At 37.8% G+C, this 23,805-nt stretch overlaps 2 protein-coding genes across 4 annotated transcripts in view; both read right to left on the minus strand.

The window, feature by feature from the left end:
• Positions 1–1,645: 1,645 nt before the first annotated feature.
• On the minus strand, positions 1,646–12,544 carry rskra (ribosomal protein S6 kinase related a). Its single transcript, XM_007248636.3, has 12 exons — positions 12,506–12,544; positions 10,699–10,926; positions 9,925–10,008; positions 9,753–9,821; positions 7,708–7,777; positions 6,820–6,927; positions 6,665–6,705; positions 6,536–6,563; positions 5,390–5,479; positions 5,161–5,249; positions 3,543–3,653; positions 1,646–3,440 (listed from the first exon to the last, which is right to left on the minus strand). The coding sequence occupies exons 1-12, from the start codon at positions 12,542–12,544 to the stop codon at positions 3,162–3,164; spliced, it is 1,236 nt and encodes a 411-aa protein (XP_007248698.3). The 3' UTR covers positions 1,646–3,161.
• Positions 12,545–14,237: 1,693 nt separating this feature from the next.
• LOC103030761 (protein KIAA0100) overlaps positions 14,238–23,805 on the minus strand; it is a 30,242-nt gene continuing 20,674 nt past the window's right edge. For all 3 annotated transcript variants that reach the window (XM_049467016.1, XM_022670137.2, XM_049467015.1), the window contains exons 29-40: positions 23,418–23,600; positions 22,274–22,395; positions 22,025–22,180; positions 21,427–21,548; positions 20,411–20,591; positions 19,820–19,906; positions 18,142–18,252; positions 17,563–17,698; positions 17,157–17,278; positions 16,127–16,228; positions 15,899–16,033; positions 14,238–15,656 (exon numbers count right to left, since the gene is read on the minus strand). In XM_049467016.1, the coding sequence (XP_049322973.1) occupies positions 15,471–15,656; positions 15,899–16,033; positions 16,127–16,228; positions 17,157–17,278; positions 17,563–17,698; positions 18,142–18,252; positions 19,820–19,906; positions 20,411–20,591; positions 21,427–21,548; positions 22,025–22,180; positions 22,274–22,395; positions 23,418–23,600 (1,643 nt within the window). In that variant the 3' untranslated portion in view covers positions 14,238–15,470. The remainder of the gene's footprint in view (positions 15,657–15,898; positions 16,034–16,126; positions 16,229–17,156; positions 17,279–17,562; positions 17,699–18,141; positions 18,253–19,819; positions 19,907–20,410; positions 20,592–21,426; positions 21,549–22,024; positions 22,181–22,273; positions 22,396–23,417; positions 23,601–23,805) is intronic.

A 23,805-nucleotide genomic window follows, 5' to 3' on the forward strand; every position in this document is an offset into this window, starting at 1 on the left:
ATGCATTTGAAATGATGATCATGTTTTACATGCAAAATATATGGTTAAAACATGTGATGGCCTGATTGTGTTTATGATTTTGCAAAAAGACACAAAAAGGCCAAATTAAGAAGACAGAATTCATTGTTTGTCCTAACTCATATTGTTTTTAAAGTGGATATTGGTAGTTTGGGAGGGGTACTGGGTGATGTATGTTTAGGGGCGGGGCAGAATGGACAGCTGAATGGGCTGAGCAGTGTACCTCTGATAGCGGTGAGACACAGATGGTTGGACATCAGCAGGGAGTGGTATTATTGATTAACTGATTTGCATATTGTGAGTGTTCGCATACTAATGTACATAGAAACATTATACATTCCTATAGCACAGTTAAACATGAGAGGGCACTGCAGAGGTTGAAATTACCAAAATAAAAGTGTATAAGTAACTTTTTATAGGTTAGGTAATGTTTATAAAAAATAAGCAGGACTGGTATGTTTCTTTACTTTAAATGAACATATTTCAACTATTAATGAAAAAAAATATGATTTATGGTTTAGAACCGCTTTAATGTGCAGTGTCCGTTAGCTTAGCATCCTTTGTTATTAAATGAAAAAAAAGCACTCCCTGCTATTATAATCTTGAATTTACTTCAGCAGTGCTATTCTAATCATGTGTAGTCCGGTTTTCTGGTTGTATGAATGAAAACCTACAGCTACGTCTTTTGCCCTTAGCGGATAAGACTGGACGCCCCGGTTGTGAGGGATTGCCTGTACAGTGAGGTGAACAGGTGCTGAACCTGACTGCTGCTGAAGGTCCAGTGTGGTTCTACAAAACTACGCCACACAAAACCATTCACGCTCCTCTTCGTGGAGCCGGCGTCTGTGGGGTTCCTCCAGGGAGACCCGTGAAGAGTTAAAGTTAAATTTAGCTCGCTCCACAGGGGCTATGGGTTTTTTTCCTGATACCTAATTAAAAACATTAATAATGATGCTTTATCTGGTCTCCAATTTTCAGGCCTATTAAGGTTGCTCCCATTTGGGTTCGTCTTTGCTCTCACAAATAGGTCACACCAAGGTCTGAAAGTTGGAGATCAGTCTCCAGGTATCATTCACAGATACATATTTCATCATCTGATAAAAATCATTTAATAAAGAGACTCACAGTTCTGCTTCAACCCTACTCTATTCCTGTTCCTTTATAGGAGGATACAGCAAAAAAAGACTGAACAAAGATCATTTTGATAAATTATATTTTTAGAATGATAAAGTGATATGTAATAATAATTATATAGTATATAGAATTATATAGTATTCATTATTTACTCAAGTTACTCAATGTTTTACTAACTATAATTTAGTGAAACTTCATTTTTTTTGCTTTAGTTTTATTACTCAGAGAAAAGTAAAGAATATGATATCAAATGATTTATAGCTTTATAGATGCATCAAAATGATTATATTTTGTCCGAGACGGAAATCAAATAAATTGAAATATTTGATCAAAGGTTGAAAACTGAGCTATCCTGTGCAGCCGAGGCAACTCCTTCCTTTTCAGTGTGGTCCTGATGAGTGCCAGCTTCATCATTATAATGATTTTGATGGTCTTTTTTGCAACTGCACAAAAGGGTACTTTTGAAGTTCTTGAAATTTTTCTTTTTGTAATTAACTCTTGATGAGGCACAGCTGTTAACTGAAAGTCATTCCAGGTGATTCTACTCATAAAACGGACTGAAAAAATGTAGAAAGCTGTCATCTAAGCAAGAAGTACTACTTTAAAGAATGTTCAATATGTTTTTCTTCATAGTTTGGATGACTTTATTATTAATTAAACATTTTAAAATAATACAAAAATTGTATTATTTGCTGGTTGAGAATCTCAGACAGTACACAGCAGGATTACCCAACAGACTTCGTCCGAGGGAGGAATCTGTACCTACTGTCCATGGCAAGTTAGCAAATGAGGAGGATGTAAGAATGTGTGGCAAACACTTAGCTTAAACATGGGGCGTGGCCAGCAACAGCTTATTTGCATAAATGTGACAGAGCCCCTAAACGGCTCATTCTGAAAGGGTCTGAACCTGGTAGAAATAGAGCTGGTGATATCTCTTTATGTGAGAGTGATTCTGTGTAAAAAAAACTTAATGAACATATTTTGTATGGTCCATAGACCTATTCTAAACCAAAATGTAAAATATGTCCACCTTTTGTCCAAGTGTAAACACTAGAAATTACATGTAAATGAAGCATGATATAAAATGTAAACAAAGTTTTATGCTATAAGAACAAAATTGACTGCTATTCCAGTTATTTTAAATGCGGTTCCTTACACAGGTAGTGCCCTGATAGATACACTGTGATATATTGTCTGCTACTTGCTATAAAACACTACTGACTCCTGTACTAGTTTATTGCTGTGATCATGTGCTATTCAGAAAATCCTTTATCTAACTTATGTCTTTCTAGGGGAGGTGGGGTAATGTAATTATTACCAGATATCCTTAGTGTTTTTTTACTAAACTTTACTAGACTAAGTGATTTTTTTACTCACATCTCAAGATTCCAGACAATTTTTTCTGAATTACGGAGGAGCTCAAGGGCGCGTTTAGCATTTAGCTACATTTTCAATGCACTGACACCTCAAGTCCTTCAGCCATCTTAACACTTACAATTTAATTAAATTCAAAAGACGAGCCAAGACTTATTCTTTTATATTTTATATTATTTACTTGTTATCAACATGTAGCAGCTAATTTTTTAACTTAAATTTCCTTACTATTATAAGTGGGTTATAATATTGATTTTCATTATTTTATTTATTTATTTTTTTTAGATGATGGCAGTGCATAAATCGAGTAGCCGCTCCCATCTCAGTCATTTATGCTGACATTTCTTCTCCAGTGTGAATAAATCACATATTTTCCTGACATCCTGTAGAAAAATACATTACTGCACCTCCCCAGGTAAACCTAGTCTCTCCTGAATAAGTTTTTAGTGTAATAACTAATGTCTCTGAATTTATTGCTTACCTGCTGGGTTTCACCCCTACCTGTGAATTTCTGAGCTTGCCTGCCCGTTTCACAACTGAGTATTAAATTCTCATGAGTTATTTGGTTTTGGTTCTTCTGTAGCAGCAGTCGAGGAAAGCTGAGAACCCTTCTTTCGGGTTCTTACCTCCTCTCCTCAAGAACCTGAAGCATCCTGGTCCATTCCAGTGTTCAGAAGGGTCTGGGAAACGTCTGTTGGAGAGTTGAGAAGATCACAGTCAAAATTCTGCAGCTGCTCGAACGTCAACCCCCGTGCTGATTTTTCCAGCCGCTCCGGGTGGTCCTTCAGCTGAAGGATGGGCTGAACAGGAGCCTTCGTCAGCAGTTGTGAGTCAAAGGAGACCCCACAGAAGAATCTCTGGCTTTTGTAGCGCTCCAGGCTGCGGAGGCGACACGTGGGATTCTTACACAGAAGCTGCTCGGAGAGAAGATCACAGAGCGAGAATAAAAAATGGCATTACAAGTGTCTGGTTTAAAGGAACAAGAGGGAATAAGAGGGAGACTGCACAGGGCTTACCTCGGTAAGAAGCAGAGCCAGTTCAGGACTGAAGCCTGAAGGCATCTCATACAGGTGGTCAGTCACCGTGGTCAACATATTGCTGTGGTCTGCTTCTGGTGGAACAGGAAACTGAAATAAAAAAAGATCAAAGTGAAGGTGTGGAACTGAGCATTAACTAAGGGTGTTTCTAAAGAATAAATCAGATTAAACAGCACCTGAACAGCCTTTTAGCTCAAAAATGATGAGTATATCGTCGCTGTCCAATGAGAAACACTTCATCTCCATTTTTGTCAATTTTTAGTTTACCACACAATTTGAACAGACAAACTGTCCCTTACACAGCGCCAAAATTTCTTGATGAACGGACCAATAGAAATACTTCAAAATGACCTGAAATAAACTCTTTTTACAATGATTTTCACTGAAAGTTTACAAGCTTTTTTCTCTCTCCTCTAAAGTTGCTGTTTTGGAGATAAGTGTTTTTCATTGGACAGCGACGATATTTGATTTAGTTTGATCACCCAAAATATACATACAAACTAATGGCACAGTCACGTAATAGTGTTAGTAAGAATTTTATAAGCTCTTCTCCAGTTTCTTCATTGACTTATTTTTATAGTTGTATCAATGATCTGGACCACACTGACACATAGATTCATTTAAATGCATTGTTACTGATATATAACCCCAAATCAAAAAAAGCTGGGGAAGCACAGAAAATGCTAATAAAATTAAAGAGTTATTTACATTTATTTTATTTGATTCCAACAGTGTAAACCCAAAGTAGTTCATGTTTTTTGTGTTACAATCTCATTCTTATTTGTTAATATACACTAACAGACATGTGTCTGTTTATTTTTGCCTTTCAAGATCTTTAGGTCCAGCAAATATTCTTAGATAGAATAAAAGTTAGCAATAAACCCACAAGGCATTTCAGAAAAGACCATATTTTTTACCTAATTAAGGTTGAGCAGACATATAATAATAATAAAACATATAATACCTTGGGTTCTGCAATCAAATAAAAGTCCAAGTTTTTTTCTGATTTCGGGTTATAAACAATACAATACCAGTAAAAAGTTTGGACACACCTTAAATTCTGTGTTTTCTATTATTTTAAATAATACTAAAGTCATCCAAACTATAAAGGAAATCATATGAAATTATTTAGTAAACAAATAAGTGTTAAAAACGAATATTTTAACATTACTCAAAGTAGCACCTCTTGCTTGATTACAGCTTTGCACAAAAAATGTAAAGAACTTTGAAAATATCCTCAAGTGCAGTTGCCATAATGATAGAACTGGCTCTCATCAGGTCTGCTCCAGGAAAGGAAGAGCAAAGGTTTCCTCTGTTGCACAGGATAAGTTCATCATAGTTACCAGCCTCAGAAACAGCAAGTTAACAGCTCCCCACATAAAAGCACCTAAATGCTTCACAGAGTTTTTTAGTTTGTTTTACACTTTTAAACTAAGTTACTACATGATTCCTTATGTGTTCCTTTATAGTCTTGAGAGATCACTTCAATATTCATTTACAACGTAGGACAAAACAATTACACTTAGGGATGGTCTTTTTTTTTATCTTGAAATATATTAACCTTTACAAAACCACTTTATCTTCCTAACATTCTTACCTCTCCTGCTGCCAGTGCATATATCAAAATGCCTAGAGACCACCAGTCTGCAGCATGACCGTACGGACCTCCACTCAACACCTCAGGAGCTGTTCATAAACAGAACACAGCCAATAAACAACAGCGTTTCTATAAGGTAATACAAGACTGAGCACTCGGTTACGTAACAAGCATAATCATAAATAAGAACAGAGAACAGAGAGAGAGTCAGTGTAGTGTTAAATCTTACCCATGTACTGTATCGTTCCACAGATTGTGAACGCTCTTTCTCCACACTCGAGTCGACGAGACAGGCCGAAATCCGCCAGCCGGAGGTGACCTAAATCAGACAGCATTAATATTTCACCAAACGCTCACACACTATTTTACAAACAGTGAAAGAAGAAAGCTGATGTTTCTAAACTGTGCTGAACTGAATTGTGGTCACACTACAGATTGTTTTATGTTTAAATTTGAGTTTATTAGAATTACTTAAGCCTAAAGTGTACGAATATGAACATCTGCCTGAAGATCTGGTGTAAGACCTGGCGTTCTGACAGCTGTAGGTGAGCTATTTACGGGTGTTCATCAGCATGCAGCCTACACACAGCCCACATTATGTACCTGCATCCTCTCTACCCTCTGTTTTCACTGTTTACTGTGTGATAATGTGCATAGGAAAAAGAAAAATAACAAATGAGCTCATGTCCCAGTACTTTTGTGCATGTAGTGTAAAGGCGTATCTAAAAAAAAAAAATAGAATATCATTGACAAGCTACTTTATTTCAGTAATTCAGTTAAAATTGTGAAACTTATATATTACTCAGATGTAGTACACACAGGGTGATCTATTTTAAGCATTTATTTCTTTTATTGTTGATGATTATGGCTTACAGCCAATAAAAAAAAAAAATCAGTGTTTTAGAAAACTTTTGGCAGTGTGGGCAGTGTGTGCCAAGTCCTGCTGGAAAATGAAATCTGCAGGGAAGCATTAAGCGCTGTAAGATTTTGTGGGAAAACAAAACTGCACTGACTTTGAACTATCACAGTGGACCAACACCAGCTGATGATATGACTCTCCAAACCATCACTGATCATCAGTAAATTTTACATTTCATTTGAAAATCAAGGGATCAGAGTCTGGAGGAAGAGTGGAGAGACACACAGTCCAAACTGCTTGAGGTCTAGTGTGAAGTTTCCACAATCATCATCAAGCATTTTGGTTTGTTTAACACTTTTAAGTTACAACATGATTCCCTATGTGTTCCTTTATATTTTGAATTACTTCGCTATTTATTTACAATGCAATAAGACTGCATTGCAAGGTTCTCAACATCACTGCTGCTGTGTGGCCCTCTAATGTTTATATTAAGTACTGCAGTCAGAACAAGCTCACCCTGCTCTGTTAAAAGGATGTTCTCCATCTGAAAACAAAGACACAAATGAGAAAAACCTTTGTACATTTTTTATATCAGCAATTATAATTTAGTACTAAATTAAAACAACTGCTATAATTGGCTCATACCTTCACATCTCTGTGAATGATCCCGAAGTCATGCAGAAAACCTGCCAGCCAAATACAGATGAGATGAAGGCAGCATTGATTTCAGGATGTATTGAATATGTAGTGAAATAATTTCTATGTAAACGCATGTTTGTCTGAGTGTGGGTGTTCCTCACCTAAAGCACTGCCCAGTTCAGCAGCAAATACCCGTATCTCCTTCTCATCAAACTGGCCGGTCAGTGTCCAGTACGTGTACAGATCTCCAGTGCTGCAGTATTCACACACTGTCCGAAGAAAGAGAAATATTATTAAAAATTAGACACAATAATCAATCTACATTTCTTTCTGCATAGTAAATAAATAGTGAAGGAACACACAAGGAATCAAGTATTAACTTAAAAGTGTTAAAACAAACCAAAATACTCTGTGAAGCATTTAGGTGCTCTTATCTGGGGAGCTGTCAACTTGCAGTTTCTGAGGCTGGTAACTCTGATGCACTTATCCTGTGCAACAGAGGAAACTCTTGCTCTTCTTTCCTTTCCTGAGGTGATACTAATGAGAGCCAGTTTCATCATCGTACCATCGTAACAAAATAAATTTTCTCCATTGATATACTTAAACACAAATATTTGTAGACAAATTTCCATGACTTTTCCAAAACTGTCTGGGTATTTTTATTTTTCCAAAACTTATCCAGGCCTTGAAATTGCTATTTTTAAAGTCCATGACTTTTCAGGTTTTCATGACCATACGAACCCTGACTGTTGGTTGGGTGTAAGCTAGAAATGAGCATTGCAACACCATGTGCAGGGTGTGTGATAGGGCCCTGGATGTCTAATTTTAGATTATAGCTTCCTTTCTTTTCTGTTTACTTACATGGATTTGGGTGGGGTTAAATATTACTAAACAGCCAGCAACAAACCCTTAACGTCATTTTGTAACACCTAAAACTAAACTTTGAGAACCGATTGCTAGTAAATCGGAGAGAAAGAAAAGCACAGGTCAGGGTGAAGAGGTGATGAAGAGGGAGTAAAGGGTGGGATGTGGTGGACTGAGCGACTCACTGATGAAGAGATGACGCTGGCTCTGCCAACAGTCCTCCAGACTGAGGAGAAAAGGGTGCCTGAGCTGCCGCTACAATGCAACAGGCAACAAAGCAGATGAGATGAAGCACTGACGTTGCAAACGCTGAAGGAGGACAATGGCTTTATGGCAGTGAGAGTTCAGCATGAGTAAGACCATGTTTATTTATGTTTTTTCCCCTATTTCCCCCACTGTCCCAATTATTGAGGTGATAGTCAGCTCTAAATCCCCCATCACTAGTGGTGCCACAACATAAGGAGGGTAAAGACTAGCACATGCTCTATTCAACACACAAGTAAAGTCAGACTCTACCTCTTTACCCAACTGCAACTAATGCAGCATTGCCATGTTTGGAGGAAAGCGCAGCGACTCGGTTCTGATACATCAGCCCACAGACGCCTTGTGTCTCTGTAGGAGTGATTAGGGGAAATAGCTCCATCTACCCACCTCGAGAGAGCAAAGCCAATTGTGCTCTCACTGATCTCTGGCAGCTGATAGCAAGCTGCATGGCTGGGATTCGAACCCACGATCTCCTGATAATAGTGGCAGCACCTTAATCTGCTGGACCACCCATTGCCCGTAAGACCATGTTTAAAACAGAGCGTGAAATGAGAATGCAGTATGTATTATGTAGATGTGTTTAGAGTGAATGGTTGATGTGACCTGACAGCCGGTCTAAACACTGGTCAATGTGAAACTAATGTTCAGACATAATCAGTTAGTCACAGCCTACAGAAGACTATCAGAGCTCAGACGACTTCTCATGCTGCTTCCTGATGTTGCTGAAAAATTCCAGACCAGTGGATAGCAACCCTTATTCTGGAGATGTATCTCCTGCAGGTTTTTTTTTGAGCACACAATCTATGCAGAATTTTAAAAATGAGGCCCCTGGACATTAATTTTTTAGATAGCTCTACCAAAAATGTTTAATTATAAACAAATAATATGTTATTATATTATAACACTTCATAATTTAATTGAGCTGGTGTGTAATGCCCTTAATACTCAGCTTGTCCAGAAAATTCTGTTCTTAAAGTGACAGTCTGCACTTTTTTTGGTGAGAATGTGTAATTGCACCAAGCATGCTAAAAAGTACTTTTAAAACATGCATTGTGGTGCAGTAACTTTTTTTAGAATCTGGTGATTTAAACAAGGATTCTGTTGTAGTCTATGTTTTCTCACCTGCCTCCCACCTCTTCAGTTCTAATTCTGCGAAACTGAACAGATGATGACTTTGCTGTTCTGATATCTTCATGTACACAGTAGCATTTGTATAAGAGCCATTAGCAGCGCCAGGAAACTTAGGTAGCCAGAAAAAGGTCCTACCAGGGACCAACCAGACCGCTGTTATTAGAATGAATAAATGTTGCTTTTTTCAGGAACGGTAGCAGAAGCACACTGATGCCATTTATTATTATAATTTGCCCTATCTTCTCTCAAAAACACTACTACTTTTGATCTAAAAAGAAAAATCTTAAGGACTGCTGATTTTTGATAATAGCTCAAAGAGCAAATTAAACTTTCTGACTATGGGGACCCCAAGAGCAAGAAATGCTAATTCTCCATAATGATGTTTTAATGTGGGATGATAAAATATGAGTACTACCAACTAGGTTCACTCAGAACAGGTTTCTTCAATCTTGGTCTAGGCGCTGCCCTGGCTTTACCTTATCCTAACACACTGCTTTCAAACTAATCTTACTAGTTACTAGTTGAGTACTAGTGCATCTCAAAAAAAAGATTATCATTTAAAAGTTACATTATTTCAGTAATTTAGTTCAAAGTGTAAAACACATATAGTATATATATATATATATATATATATATATATATATATATATATATATATATATATATATATATATATATATAAAGGGGTCCAAACCATCACTGATTGTGGAAACTCCACACTAAACCTCAAGCAGCTTGGACTGTGAACTGTAAAATAGACCAGTTTTAAAACTGTTACGTTCCAGTCTTGGATTATTTAAGCCTTCTTACATAAAGTTGTGTGTAAATCTCTCACCTGGATAATAACCTCCTCTTTGGACTGCTCCAGAACCCCAAGTCTCAAAACCTCAGACTTGGGTAAAACCTAAATATCACAAAAAAATGCACAGTTAAAATGCACAGATCACACATTCAAAGCATGGAGTTATGAAGTGGTTATGCGTTTATAATCATGAATTGGGCTTCACCTTAATAGCAAAGGCCTTGTCTTTTGCCCAGTCCTTTACCTTTAGAATAGGACCGAATGAGCCTTTAGCTATAAAACCAGTAATCTGCAGGAAAAGATCAGTGACAGAATAATGATGTTAGCAGAATGACTTTTTAATCGATTCCTTCTGGGGTAAGAAACAGTACAAAAGTGATATATAAAAAATATTTTAACAGTATTTTTTCAATCTCTGACCAAGTTTCTGATCTGTGTTAAAGTAGGCTAATATAGCTCATTCATTCATGTGTTTTTAAGGGTGTTTTCACACATGTAGTTTCTATAGTCTGGATCCGTAATTGAGTTTGTTTACTCTGAGAGTTTTCTCCCTCTGTTTGGTTTGGTTTCACAAATGCATAAACCTAAACACACCAAAATGTGTACCAATAAACCACATGTGCACATTGTTTCCTCTGATTGGTCAGAGCTGAAAGTAAAGATTGCAAGAATATTCTGTGTTCCAAATTTGCCCCTGCGCTTTTAAAACCTAGTGTTTTCAAGGGGACATGGAGGTGAGCAGTGAACGCTGCACATACCACGCTTTGTATGTAAACAGCATGTAGCAGCAGAGACAGCGTTTGTTCATAGCTGTGGTAATTAACATTATCTGGCTAATAAATCAGATTAAACTACACCTTATCAACAGTTGAGCTCACTTAAAAAGTAGGGTCAAATCGAGACTGGCTCACTTTTTTACCACAAGCGAACCACTCCAGAGTTCGTTTGGGACCTGACGGAGACCAGCTAAATACTGTACCTGTAAATGCATATTTCCTTCCCCTCGTTGAGGGAACTCAGGCAGGAACATTGAGGTGGAGGTGGGCAGAAGATTTATCTCTGTGCTCTGGGCTTCTTCACAGATGTGAGATTTAGTGTGTGGGACACTCCGCTGCCTGAAAGGACTGTTCTGAACGAGTCCAGCCCGGAGAGACAGAAACCTGTGTCTACTGGACAGATATCTCTTCTCCACCAGCGACACTGATGCCTGCTCCACACACACAGAGACACACACATCACACCACCAATAAACAGCCGTTACTCCCAGGATATTAATTAGATTCACACATCTGTAACACACACCTGATCCCTGCTAAAGATCCTGCTCAAGAACAGCTTTTGCTAAAAGCTGGTTTTAGATGGTTTAATCTGTTCTTTGATGCTCATGATGGTTAAAAAGCTGGTCATTCAGGTGAAAACATACCCTATACAGGTTATTTAGATGCTTAACCAGCTCTTCAAGTGTTTGTTACATTTAATTTGGATCATGCCTGGTTACAATGGTCAACATGCTTGGTTTTGTTGGTCACTATGGTCAACATGCTTGGTTTTGATGGTCATGCTAGTCAACAAGCTTGGTCTGCTGGTCACTATGGACAACAAACTTGGTTTTGTTGGTTACTATTGTCAACAAACTTGGTCTGCAAGGCATTATAGCCAACAAGCATTGTTTAGTTAGTCATACTGGTCAACAAGCTTGGTTTATTTGAATATACTGGTCAGCAAGCTTCATTTTGTTGGTCATTATGGTCTACAAGCTTGGTCATGCTGGTCATCAAGCCTGGTTTATGTCGTCATACTTTTCAACAAGCTTCGTTATGTTGGACATATTGGTCAACAAGCTTGGTTTAGTTGGTCATACAGGTCAACAAGCTTTGTTTTGTTGGTCATACTGGACAACAAGCTTTGTTAGGTTGGTCATACTGGTCAACAAGCTTCTTATGTTGGTCATTCTGGACAACAAGCGTTGTTATGTTGGTCATTATTATCAACAAGCTTTGTCATGCTGGACAAAAAGCTTGGTTTTGATGGTCATACTGGTCAAAAAGCTTGCTTTGCTGGTCACTATGGTCAACAAGCTTGGTTTTTGAGATTCTATTAATGGTTTTGAGAATCTATTATTACTTTTGAGAAACTATCATTATTCTGAGATATCTCATTGTTTTGAGATATTATCTCACTACTTTGAGGATCCATTATCATTTTTAATTTTTCATTGCTCTGAGATACTCTCGTTATTTTGATGATCTATTATTATTTTTGAGAAAATCTAATTTCCTTGAGGAGTATTATTTTTAGATATTTCATTGTTTTGAGATACTCTCATTATTTTGAGGATCTATTATTTTTTAGAAACTCTAATTTCTTTGTGAACCTATTGTTATTTTAAGATGTCTCACTGTTTTGAGATACTATCTTACAATTTTGAGGAACTATTTTTATTTTTCAGAAACAATCATAATTATTTTGAGATATCACAGGATATATTATTATTTTGAGAAGATCATCACAGTATCTTAAAATAATTAGCTTCAAGATATTAATTTATCTCAACATATTAATATCATATACAGGTCACGAGTTTAACTTGAACTGCTGTTTTCTTAAACATCACATTTGCTCTACTGGCTCAAAAACCCTGTATATATACCAGTTTGAACAAGTGCTTCAGTTTTCCGCATTTTATATAAAATTACAGCCCACAAATCCTATAATTCAGTAGTATTTAACCCACATGACTGAGGTAAACAGATGTAAACACGGCCGCGGTTCTTCAGCCTGCTCACCTTGTTTTTGCTGCTGCTGCCGCCGCCCATCTCCCCCATCACCCCGCCAGCACAGCACCGCCGAGCCGCCGTCACACCGCGCCGCCTCCCGGAGCACTGCCCCCCATCCCCGCGCTCTAACAGCGGGGTTACAGCGCGCGCTGAGCCCGGAGAACACGCTGAACCCCCGCGCTCTGATCCACGCTCAGCTTCAGGGGCTGCACTTCATCAATATGCATGATTTACGCGTTATAGCCACGCCCCACCATGAATATTACGATTAGAAAATAATAATCCGCCTTATCATGAATTTGCAACATTAAAACACAGTCTATTACGTTTTATTATAAAACTATTAATATGGTTTTCCAGCATGGTGACCAGCAACACCCAGCTGGTTATCCTGGCCATGATCGGTGTGTTTTAATCTTCTTAAAAAAAAAAAAAAAAAAAATAGAAATTATCTCATAATCTCATAATAATCAACATAATGACATATCATGTAAGAATATCGAGATTAGCAACATTATTTATCTTAGAAACAAAGTAATCTCACAATAATGAAACAGTATTCCAAAGTAGAGACAAGATAAAAAAAAAATAAGACAGTATTTCTAAGTAATGAGACAGTACCCCAAAGTAATGAGACAGTATCCTAAAGTAATGAGACAGTATCCAAAAATAATGAGACAGTATCCCAAAATAATGAAACAGTAACCCATAATAATGAGACAGTATCCCAAAATAATGAGTCAGTATCTCAAAGTAATGAGACAGTATCCCAAAATAATGAGTCAGTATCTCAAAGAAATGAGACAGTATCCCAAAATAATATGGCTTTTAAAAAAATTAAAAATCAATTTTGTATCTGAGATTATCATGTGTTTATCATTACTGGATATACATTATCTATTTCTTTATTTTCATTTGTTGTGCTTTTCAGTATCAACTGTACTGGTTCCCCTTCAGAGACTTGGTTCCTCTCAGTCTGAGGAAGTTTTTCCGTGCCACTGTGTTGCCATTGGCTCGCTCACTTGGGGCTTTGGACCAGTTATCTTTAAAGCTGCTTCATAACAACACTGCTCTATATAAACATGGACTTAATGCATACGCCCTCACTTATTACACACACATTAATACACAGCAGCACAAACCGGACTTTTACATCAACAATAAACAGAATAATTAATAAAATTACATTGTTCCTGTAAATGAGCTGCTCACGCATCTTCACAGCATGAATGAACAATCCGCCAAAGTGAGAGCACACCTGGCTTTTAAAGGGAATGGCAAGTGGCACACTGGTTTATTTCATGTTACACCCAAAACAAACCCATGATTAATTAAGATAATTAGTACATGACTTTTGTGTGTTTTGAGACATGCAATGTTTCCTTTTCACGTTGTTACGTTAGCACGGTGCATAGTTGATGGCTTGCCTAAAGATCAATAAAATAGGGCACTAGTATTATCAGGACAAACATGCATTAGCCTGTGCATTAGCCACCGCATCCTTTTGATCTGCTGCCAATGCAGCATCACTAAGCAGGCAATGCACTCAGAGGAAAGCACCAGATCTCCAGCTCTCTCAGACTCTGGCTGCTGATGGCAAACAACATGACCTGAGATTTCAGTGATGGCATATTAGTCTACTGAGCCATTTGGAGCCCAAGAGTAAGAACATACTATTCTCACGACCTGGTCACCTTCATGCATCAGTGTGGAATGAATCCCATTTAAAAGAAGGCTTCAGTAAAGATTTGTTGGGGCTTTAATTTTAATATTGACAATTTGTGTACAAAGCATGGTGAAATACTTCATGTTACTGAAAAATTCCCCAACAGAGCCGAGGCTCTGAAATAACAGGAAAAATACAACACTTCTTTTTAGTCTGAAATAAATCTGCTCTTTCTTGACAGAAGCTGAAAAACAAAACCAACCGCATCTAATATCGAAATTGAAATGAAAGGATACAAAACTCTGGAAAAAAATAAACAACTTCAAAAGTGCCACAGTGTTAAAAATAGCATTATTGAGAGTGCTCCAAAAAATTACAAACAGTAAAGCTCCCCACAAACAGCAACATCATTACACAACCATTATACCAGACAGATACGATATGATGTGCTTTGCTTTGTTTTTAGGTATTGCACAAATATTTCAATATGTTTTTTTAGTACAGTAAATCTGAGGTTGAAAATGTTATATTACATACCTGGGACTTATTTGGAATTATAGTTCAATCTGAAGCTTTAAAGCAGCAAATTTTGTGAAATTAATTAAATGTATACATTTTCAGTCAGGGTGGTCTTTTCTTTCAGTGGTAAAGGCATTGGGTATGGGCTTCAGTGAAATTGTAATACTGCATACAAAGTATACATGTTAATCCCTCTCTCACCAAAACCATACAATTGTGCCTGAAAGACCCTTTAGATTTATTTCCCTTTAGATTTGAGTCTCCTGAGCCTGCAGGAGATCAAAACATCACCAAACATCATCAAAACGGAACCGTTATTTATTTCTGAGTTACTGCAGAAACTGGGAGACTGAAATTAATAAACTCTTCTCTTCTCTCTATAAAATCTCCACCCTAATCTCATCAGGGCTTCATGAAATGTACATCTACATTGATATTTGAGGACCGTCGTGAATGTAGTGCACTGAACTACAGTGGCACAGAAACATATGATTATGGTACTAAACCATTTCATGACTGTGATTCAGAACGTTGATTCAGAAGTATGGTGCCCTCTTCAAAGACAGTAGTGTGATTCTTGAGCAGTCCTCCTCAACGGGAACATCTCCTCGGCCTCATTGGTCTCATTCGTCCAGAGCCAGCGTGGACGTCTGAAGGCACCTCTGGTGAAGAGAACTATGAGAGAGCACTCGCTCGTCCTTTACGTGGTGAATGGTGAGAGGCTCTGCCTGGCCCAGGCTCAGCAGGACTCAGCATCTCTATACCCTGAGCTCCGTGAAGGACAGTCGCTCACTTGCGTCGGCTGAAGATGCTCTTCTTGCTCGAGCTCTTGTCGTTGGAGCTGAGGCCGATGAGCAGCCGGGCCTTTTCGTCTTCCTCCTGCTGCTGAACGCTGCTGTCCACCTTCCCCTCAGTCACTTTCCCACGAGACTCTGCAACAGCAGCCGGCTTCAGACGTAGCTTTTCCTTTATCATCTGTTCATCAGGGTCGAGAGGAGAGGAGGGAGATTAAGAGAAGACATTACATTTATATTTTCCAGAGCATTATATATCCAGAGCAATTTACAAGGTTATTTCTACTACACAGGCGGACCAATGTAGTGTTAGGAGTCTTGCCTAAGAAAACCTTTACTGGTGTAGCCCAGTCTCCTACATGATGTGGTAGCTCACTGACAGGTAATGGTGTTACACACTGCACCACACCAGCACAAAATTACCTGAGCAACCAGAGCTTTCCGGCTGTCTCTCTTCACAGCCATGGCGAAGTCCAGCCAGGTCCACGTATTGTTATGATATTCCAAACATGGCAGCACCAGGTTCAGATCCTTCCAGTCCACACTGCTCTTCTCACCCTGTAACAGTTACAAACCAGACACATTAAACACCGCAGCTTTTAGATTACCATCCTCTAGGTGAACTTTATGAGAGTTCAGTCCTCCACCCACCTTGTAGCTGACACACAGGGGAACCTGAGGGATTTTGACATAGATGAAAGAGTTGTTCATCGCTGCTCTCTCTTTCATTTTGTCAATGTCATCGACAGGGTGCTGAAAAACATATATATAGTATACACTGTGAAGCACAAGGAACAAGAAACTGCATCATTTAATCATTTACTACTCATCTACTATCTCATTAATCCAATTGAAATTATCGACTGAATTACACACTGCAAATTAGGGATGCACTGAATTTATACCCAAAAAGTCTTTATTTAGCTTAATGTGCTGTGCTGGAGAACTACATGACAGCATTCTGGGCTTCAGGACTATGAGAAATAGTGTTTATTTTGAAAGGTGATTTGACCAATATGTATAATAGTTTTAGTTATTTAGTGATTATTAGTTTTTGTCTAATTAAAATATTTTAGAAATCTGATAAAACTAGCCTAAAATGTTTAGTTTAGACTAAAACGAATAAAGAATTGATTAAAACTAGACTAAAATGTTTCGTTTAGACTAAAACAAATAACTGAATGACTAAAATGAATCATAGTTTTAGTCACATTTTAGTCTTTTAGTTTATAATTTAGGTTTTCCAATTTTCATTGTTATTATTTTGCAAAGACTAGCAATTTGTGTACATGTTGTAGAATCTTCTGTACTTATTTAAATATCCAGCACAACAAACCTAACTCTAACTATTTAACACTTAAAAAACCCAAATGAACACTGAATTTAGGGCTTCCATCAAAAAACGGTGAGGCTTAGGAAAAATATTTAACATTTTTTTAGTTTTGTTTTAAGTTTGTTTTGAGTGTCCAATGTTTGGAATTTAGCCTTCAGATTAATGTTCAATTTTATCTGAAATTAGTTTCTGGTTTAATTTAATTTAGTTCAGTTTAATCTCTTCTGCAAATGCTTAGTGTACAGTCTTTTTGTTGTGGTGGGAAGTTTGCTCAAAAGCCAGGTGTCAATACCTGCAAAGCAAAGCAGTGTCTAGTTACAAATAGCCGTTTACAAAACGTGGTAGTACCTCAGGTGGTTTACGGAAGGATCTCCGGACCCCTGCTGTACGATTTATCCCCTGCGTCACCCCTTTACTGGGGCCCAGCCCAGCGATGGAGTCTTCAGACAGCTGCCTGGGCTTCACAACACCTGATCCCAGAGAGAGAGGAAAGGATTGAGGAGATATTCTATAGTGCACACCATGAGGGTGACCCTGAATCAGGACCAGAGCAGAGCACTCAATGTCAGACGAGAGCCGAGCTTTTAATAGCACAGCCAGAACCAATGGTGTGACATAACACAGCAATTAGAAACCCAATATCCCCACAGCACAGAGAACGAAAAAATAAAAGCTTCAGCAAGTATTGACCAGTGAGAAGAGAAAAGGAACGTAAATAGAAGTCCATTAATTCTCATTATAAGTTCAATCAAACCTGTGGTGACGAGTCGAAACTTGTCTTCTTCATCCCCGACTTCCTCTTCCTCCACGTTTCTCCCAGGGAAGAAAAAGCCCATCATTCTCTTGAAGAACTGATACATGAGCTGGATGGTAAGCGGCACCACATTGACCTAATTGTAAAAGTATATATGAACACAAAGGAAACACAGGAAGTGAGGATACAATTCAGTTCTGAATGCTATTGATATTCCACAGTGGTTCTACTGCTACCTACTAATAGGGATGCTAGAAAAAAAAGGTTTGGACACACCTACTCATTCAATTTTATTATTAATATTATTATAATTTTATTCATTGTAAATGAATAGCGAAGTCATCCAGACTATCAAGGAACACATAGGAATCATATAGTAACTTAAAAGTCTTAAACAAACCAAAATACTGATGAGTGCCAGTTCCATCATTATAAGGTTTTTGATGTTTTTTGGGACTGCACTTGAGTATACTTTCAAAGCTCATAAAATTCTTCTTTTTGAATTTCTTTACTTAGTTAAGAAGTTCTTGCCATAATATGGATTGACACATCGATTGTTAAACACTGTGTTTAAATTACCTCAAAATGCTCTTTGACAGAAATCCCTCCCACGGGTGGGCGGACTTTGCTGAAGATGCGTAGGGCGAGCTGACGCCCCGACTGACAGGGGCTCTGGGGACGCAACACCACCTACAGCACGAAACCGCAAAGCAAAAACATCATGTTCCTCACATTAGAGTGTTCCTTGTTTTACAGACACTGTAAAACTGATTATTTTAATGACACAACACGCATCAACAGCATGCTTCAATATACAAAATCAAAGCAGAAGATGGTGGTGGCCAAACCCAATACAAGATTTAAAAAAAAAAAATAGAAAATCACAGATGAAGATGGAGGCCTATCATAAATGAAACACAATACCAAAGATCAGAGTTTTTTTTTTGAGCAGACAGTGAAAATGTACTCTTATGATCCTAATTTAATGATCTATAGGCAAGCTGTTAGCCGTGCAGCTTGATTTAGGATCTGTCAGTGTGTCTTTCCTAACATAACGACGGGAAAAGTACACCTTGCCTGGCTCCAAACTCACAAAAGGCATGTACTAATTCTTAATCATGGGTGTGTTTTGGGTGTTACACAAAATAAACCAATCAGAGTGTCACCTGCTCTTCATTCTCTTAAAGAGCCAGATGTGCTCTGACTTTGGCGGATTACCATTTTAATGGTGCAGCTACCTGGACGTGTCCAATGCTTCTCTTCTTCTCGTTTATGCTGTGGATGTGCTCCCAGAGCTCATTTAGTCAGTGACGCACCTGTGTTTCCAACACCAAGATAGCAATATGCCAGAAATGTACCTAAACACACCTTATTTCCAGCACACTACGCCCATCCTTGTTGATATATTCAGAAGCACTGTTGCTATTTAAACGACAAAAGTGCAAGGCATGATAATACGCAGTTCACGGGGTGTAAGATGAGCATTGCAACATGCCTTGCACAGGGTGTAAGATGTGTAGGATGAAATGGGAAGGATGACACCAACTGGCAAGAATACTATGATACCAGCACCATACATACCCTCACATGCTGCACAAGAAAAATCAAGCAAAAACAAGCATAAGACTAAGAAAACAGCACCAGGATCTGAACCAGCAAATTTACTTACATAAATATTTAATATACAGTGCACACAAAGGTTTTAAGAGACACCTGGAGGAAAATCACGCTATTACTTTATAACATCATCATATTAGGTATCTGTCATACTGTTATTCAATAACTTGTACATTGAAATATTGCTGCAACCATAGCATATTTTTGTTTTAAAGAAAATGGGGTTTTTAATAAACCTAAGCTCTCAGTGCCTCATTTTGAAAGAAATCTCAGAAATCAACCAATGAAGCGTGATGCTACTTTGAGCTTGTTAATGGTGTAAACATTTCTTTGAATGGGCAACTTTATCCCCTTATCACTAGCATTGTAAGCCTGTTGGGAACATCAGATTTCTTCTTTAATTTCAATCCAAATCAGGATTTTCAGGACAGATTGCAGATCTAGTTCAATGGTCTTCAACCTTCCTCCTGGAGAACTTCCTTCTCCTTCAGTTTTAAGCTCCAACCAAAATCTAACACACCTAATCAATCAATCACCTTATCTAATCAAGGCAGTCACTTGATCAGATGAGTGGATTATGGGTGAAGACCACTGGTCTAGTGTGTGAATTCACTCTGTGAATAAGATCTGCTGGCTGTACCTTGTAAGCAGCGTTGGGAAGCAGATTGTTCATTGTGAACCAACCAAGTTCCAGGAGATGTTCAGCTGTGTCATCAGACTTGTTTAGCTGTGGAAAAAGAATGTATTTTTTAATAGATTATACAAAATGAATAAAACTACACCTCATACTGCAACTGTACTACAATATCTAAACAAGACAACCTCTCATTTGTGAGGTCTAAGCTATTAAACTATTTTGTCCTGTTCTCCAAAAGAAGGCAAGCATGGAATTAGACCAGGATGGAATTTAAGGGGACATATTATGTTAAACTATCTTTTTGTGCGCTTTTGTATTTGTACTTGTGTCTCTACTGCCCCTGGAAACACTCCAAGGTGTCATATGTGAATTATAAGCTTCTATGAGCTGTTTGGATGCTCCCTTATTCTGACGCCACAATAAGAAAATTAGCATAGTTCCATTAAGGCAGCAGACTTTGTATAAAGCAGGGATCTGTACCTATTGTCCATGGCTAGTCAGCACAGTAATAATGTAACTGATCCACGATTGTGCCAAATGTGTATTAAATAAATAAAACCCCCTCCACCCTAGAACTGAGCAGCAGCTGCCCACCTTGCTGTACATGAACCTCTGCAGCTCCAGTTCGGCGATGCCCAGCTGGCCGTCCTCCTCCGTGAGGCACCACCGCGCCTGAGCGAAGTAGATCTCTGTACGGCGAACCACGCTCACATCTTCCGGAGGCTTCCGCAGCTCCATCTTATTGGCTCGCTGCAACTGGAAGTCTTTAAAACACCTGAAAAAGATTCATATCAGTTTTAGTAGATGTGTCGCCTTATTAGAGAGTGCATATTTATGTTTTATTTACTTTTTTTTTTTAAATCACAGTAGTACTAAAGGTGAAAAATAAATGAATAAATATATAATAAATATAAATGAATAAGAGCTTTAAATTGTGCTTTAGTCAGCTGTGTAAAATGCAATGACTTATGTAATTTCAAAAAAAAATATCAATGCCATATCTGATATTTTGCCTTTTTATTGAAGAAGAAAACATTCTAAAATCAGTTTGGATGCACCCAATAAAGATGATCCATACACTACACGAAACTACATCTGAAAAGTGATTTCAAAGCAATAAATGTAAATAAACAATTTTTTGTCTTACTAAACATTGTGTAAATGTAAGATTATTTTGCTTATTTTAAGAATTATTTTAGAATTTTTACATTACTTTAAGTAATGCTACTCAAAATGAGCTCAAAAAGTCACCAGGCAAGTTATTCAGATTCTTGAGTTCACATTTAAGGCAAAAGTGCATAGGATAGTATGTAAGATAGGGCTCTATGTTTCTTTAACATAGTGCTGGGCAACATGACCTCAAGCAATATCAAATTAATTGCATATTTACCCTGATTATGATAAATGAATGATATGAATGATATTTTTTACTTACATGAGACACAGAATTTGTTTTTTATACACACTGTTTAGGAGGTTTTATTAAAATAAATGCAAATCCTTTAATTTTTTTTTGTTTTATGTTCTCATACAATGTTTTTATTACATACCCTATGGCTCAAATACTGATTATTGGCTGTGTTGTCTAACACCAAAAACAATAGATTCACCTGATGAGAATGTTGAGTTCCTCACTCTTCATCTGCAAATCTGTTTTCTCCTGGTTGAGCTGATTCTGCAGGCGCAGATTAATATCAGACAGCTCGTCTCCCCTCATCTCCTCTGGTTGGGACTGAGGTGTCCAAAAAAAAAAAAAAAAAGAAAAGAGAAAAAGTTCAGTTCTCATGTTTCTCCAATAGGAGTTTAATAATACAGTGAGCTCATAAAACACTTATATTTAAGATGCATATGTAATTAACTACATAACCTGTATGATATTACCATTAATAATGGTCAATCTAAGTACTAATTATGTGGTTAATATAGCAGGTTAAATCATGTACACCTGAGCAGAGCAGTTTATCTCAGATTAGGCTGCAGTTGCCAAAAGTTTGCAAAAATATGATAAAAACTGACAGTTTACATGAAAACTATGAGACTAGATTTAATTAAAACACAACCAGAATAAGCTAATACTCAAAAATACCACGTTTTACTGTTATTTTGTTAATAACAGAGGACACTCTGATAATGCTGCATATTATCTGTCCTCCAAAAATCCAGTTAAAACTACTTCCATCATTCTGCTTTCCTGCTTATGAGACTGACCCTTATGTTGGAATAGATCTGCTTCTCCAGGCGGCGGATCTGAGCCACATGCTGGCGCACGGCTTCCTGCAGATGGAGGATGCTGCTGCGCTGTTCCTCCGGGTTACTGGAGATCTCCAGCTGGAACCGCACCCGCTGCTTCTTCTCACTGTGCTCCTGTGAGACAGAAGAGCAGATCAGACACTTTAACATCAACATCTTTAACTGCCTTTTAATCTATCTGATCATAAAAAAAAAAAACTCTCTGACCTTGCGTCTTGGTTCCACATGGAGCAGCAGGTTGTTGACTATGTCCAGGATCATGGCATACTGCACTGGGTTTGTGGAGATCTCAAGTTCATTATGAATCAGGGTGAAGGTGTCTACTGCACCTGGGATTCAGATCAGGAACAGTTGCACGATTTCACCACCACATATAGAAACATATTATAGAAGAGCTTTTTCAGTGCTGCTCATTAATTCCATATTCCAGAAGAATTCTTCACTTTGTGATACCAAATTTTCCATAAATAATGATTTGGACCCATATAATCAGAAAAGTATGTTAGCCACCTGAAAATCTATGATGATGGTCATTTATTAAATGTGAAATAAAACTTTTTTACATGCACTTAAGCAGGTGAGTTTCTGTATCCCAACAGCCACCCAGAAACCACTTAAAGGAGAACCTGTGTATAAGACTTTTGGTGTAGTAAAAGATAATAAAGAGTAAAACTAATTTTTGCAGTTTCTCCAAACATGCTTCAGAATGGATGCTAAACAGTGTAAATAGTGGTTTTTAATAAACTTCTTGTGCACTTTTAAATTTCTTAATGTCTCGTTTTAAATGTCAGAGCTCTCCGGATTCTACCAATGAAGTATGGGGCTGCTTTGAGACTGAATAACAGTGTAAAAAGCGATTTATCTGCAGGGACAAGAATATGCCCCATATCAACCAGTCTGAAGCATGTTTAGAGAAACTGCAAAAAAAAAAAAAAAACTGTGATTCAACAAAGGTTAGTACTCTTCATCATGTTTTACTACACCAAGTCAATTTTTTACACCTGATTAGCAAACACAAATACCATGACCTGGGACATTTTTCTAAATTGAAACCAAAATATGCAAAAGCACAAATTATGAAAGGTATTTGTTTAACAGCCGAATGGAATACTCAGACGGAATGACAGTAAAAGCCTCTTGACTTGAATTAACTGACTTGAAATTGCGGCTATAGTTTTTTTTTTTTTTTTTTTTGCGTGGCTAACATGCTTTTTGGAAAAAGTACGTCTTGAAGATGATCTGTGCCAAGTTTGATGCTTGTATCACAAAGCGAACGATTATTTCACTAATCTGCAGCACTATATAGATGGCACGTGATTTTGTTACGTTGTTACATTAAGAAGACACCCACCAGCCTGCTTCTTCAGCAGATCCTCTTTCTCATGACGGTCCCGAACCTCTGGAGGTTTGATCTGTGTGGCCAGCTCTGGGTCGATATCGTGGCTGTAGCCGATGTAATACATGCGGCAGCTGCAGCGTGAGATGATGCGCTGAACTTGCTGTGTCTCCTGCACTAAGGATGGCTGGTTCCAGTCTAATATATCCAAGAAAAAAGAAGTCACATTTGTTCTCCAATGCAGTGTTTCTTACATTTACTTTGACTTATGTCATTGCAGACAGTTTGAACCCAAGATATTTTTAATGTTTTATTTGATCAACTTTATTTTACGCAAATGCACTTTCTACATTTCTTTACTTTACTTTAAATTTTCTTACTAAAAATAGCCTTGTTACTCCTA

This window comes from Astyanax mexicanus, chromosome 18 (genome assembly GCF_023375975.1).
Source record: "Astyanax mexicanus isolate ESR-SI-001 chromosome 18, AstMex3_surface, whole genome shotgun sequence".
NCBI classification, from domain to species: domain Eukaryota; kingdom Metazoa; phylum Chordata; class Actinopteri; order Characiformes; family Acestrorhamphidae; genus Astyanax; species Astyanax mexicanus.

What these genes read in the sequence shown, in the direction of transcription:
- rskra (XM_007248636.3), bottom strand. Translation starts at nt 12,544, where the DNA reads ATGGGGGAGATGGGCGGCGGCAGCAGCAGCAAAAACAAG. An exon ending in ACAAGGCCTTTGCTATTAAG is followed by an intron (nt 9,822 to 9,924) that starts GTGAAGCCCAAT and finishes TGTGATATTTAG; the next exon opens with GTTTTACCCAAGTCTGAGGT. An exon ending in TCATTCACAGAGATGTGAAG is followed by an intron (nt 6,564 to 6,664) that starts GTATGAGCCAAT and finishes CTTTGTTTTCAG; the next exon opens with ATGGAGAACATCCTTTTAAC.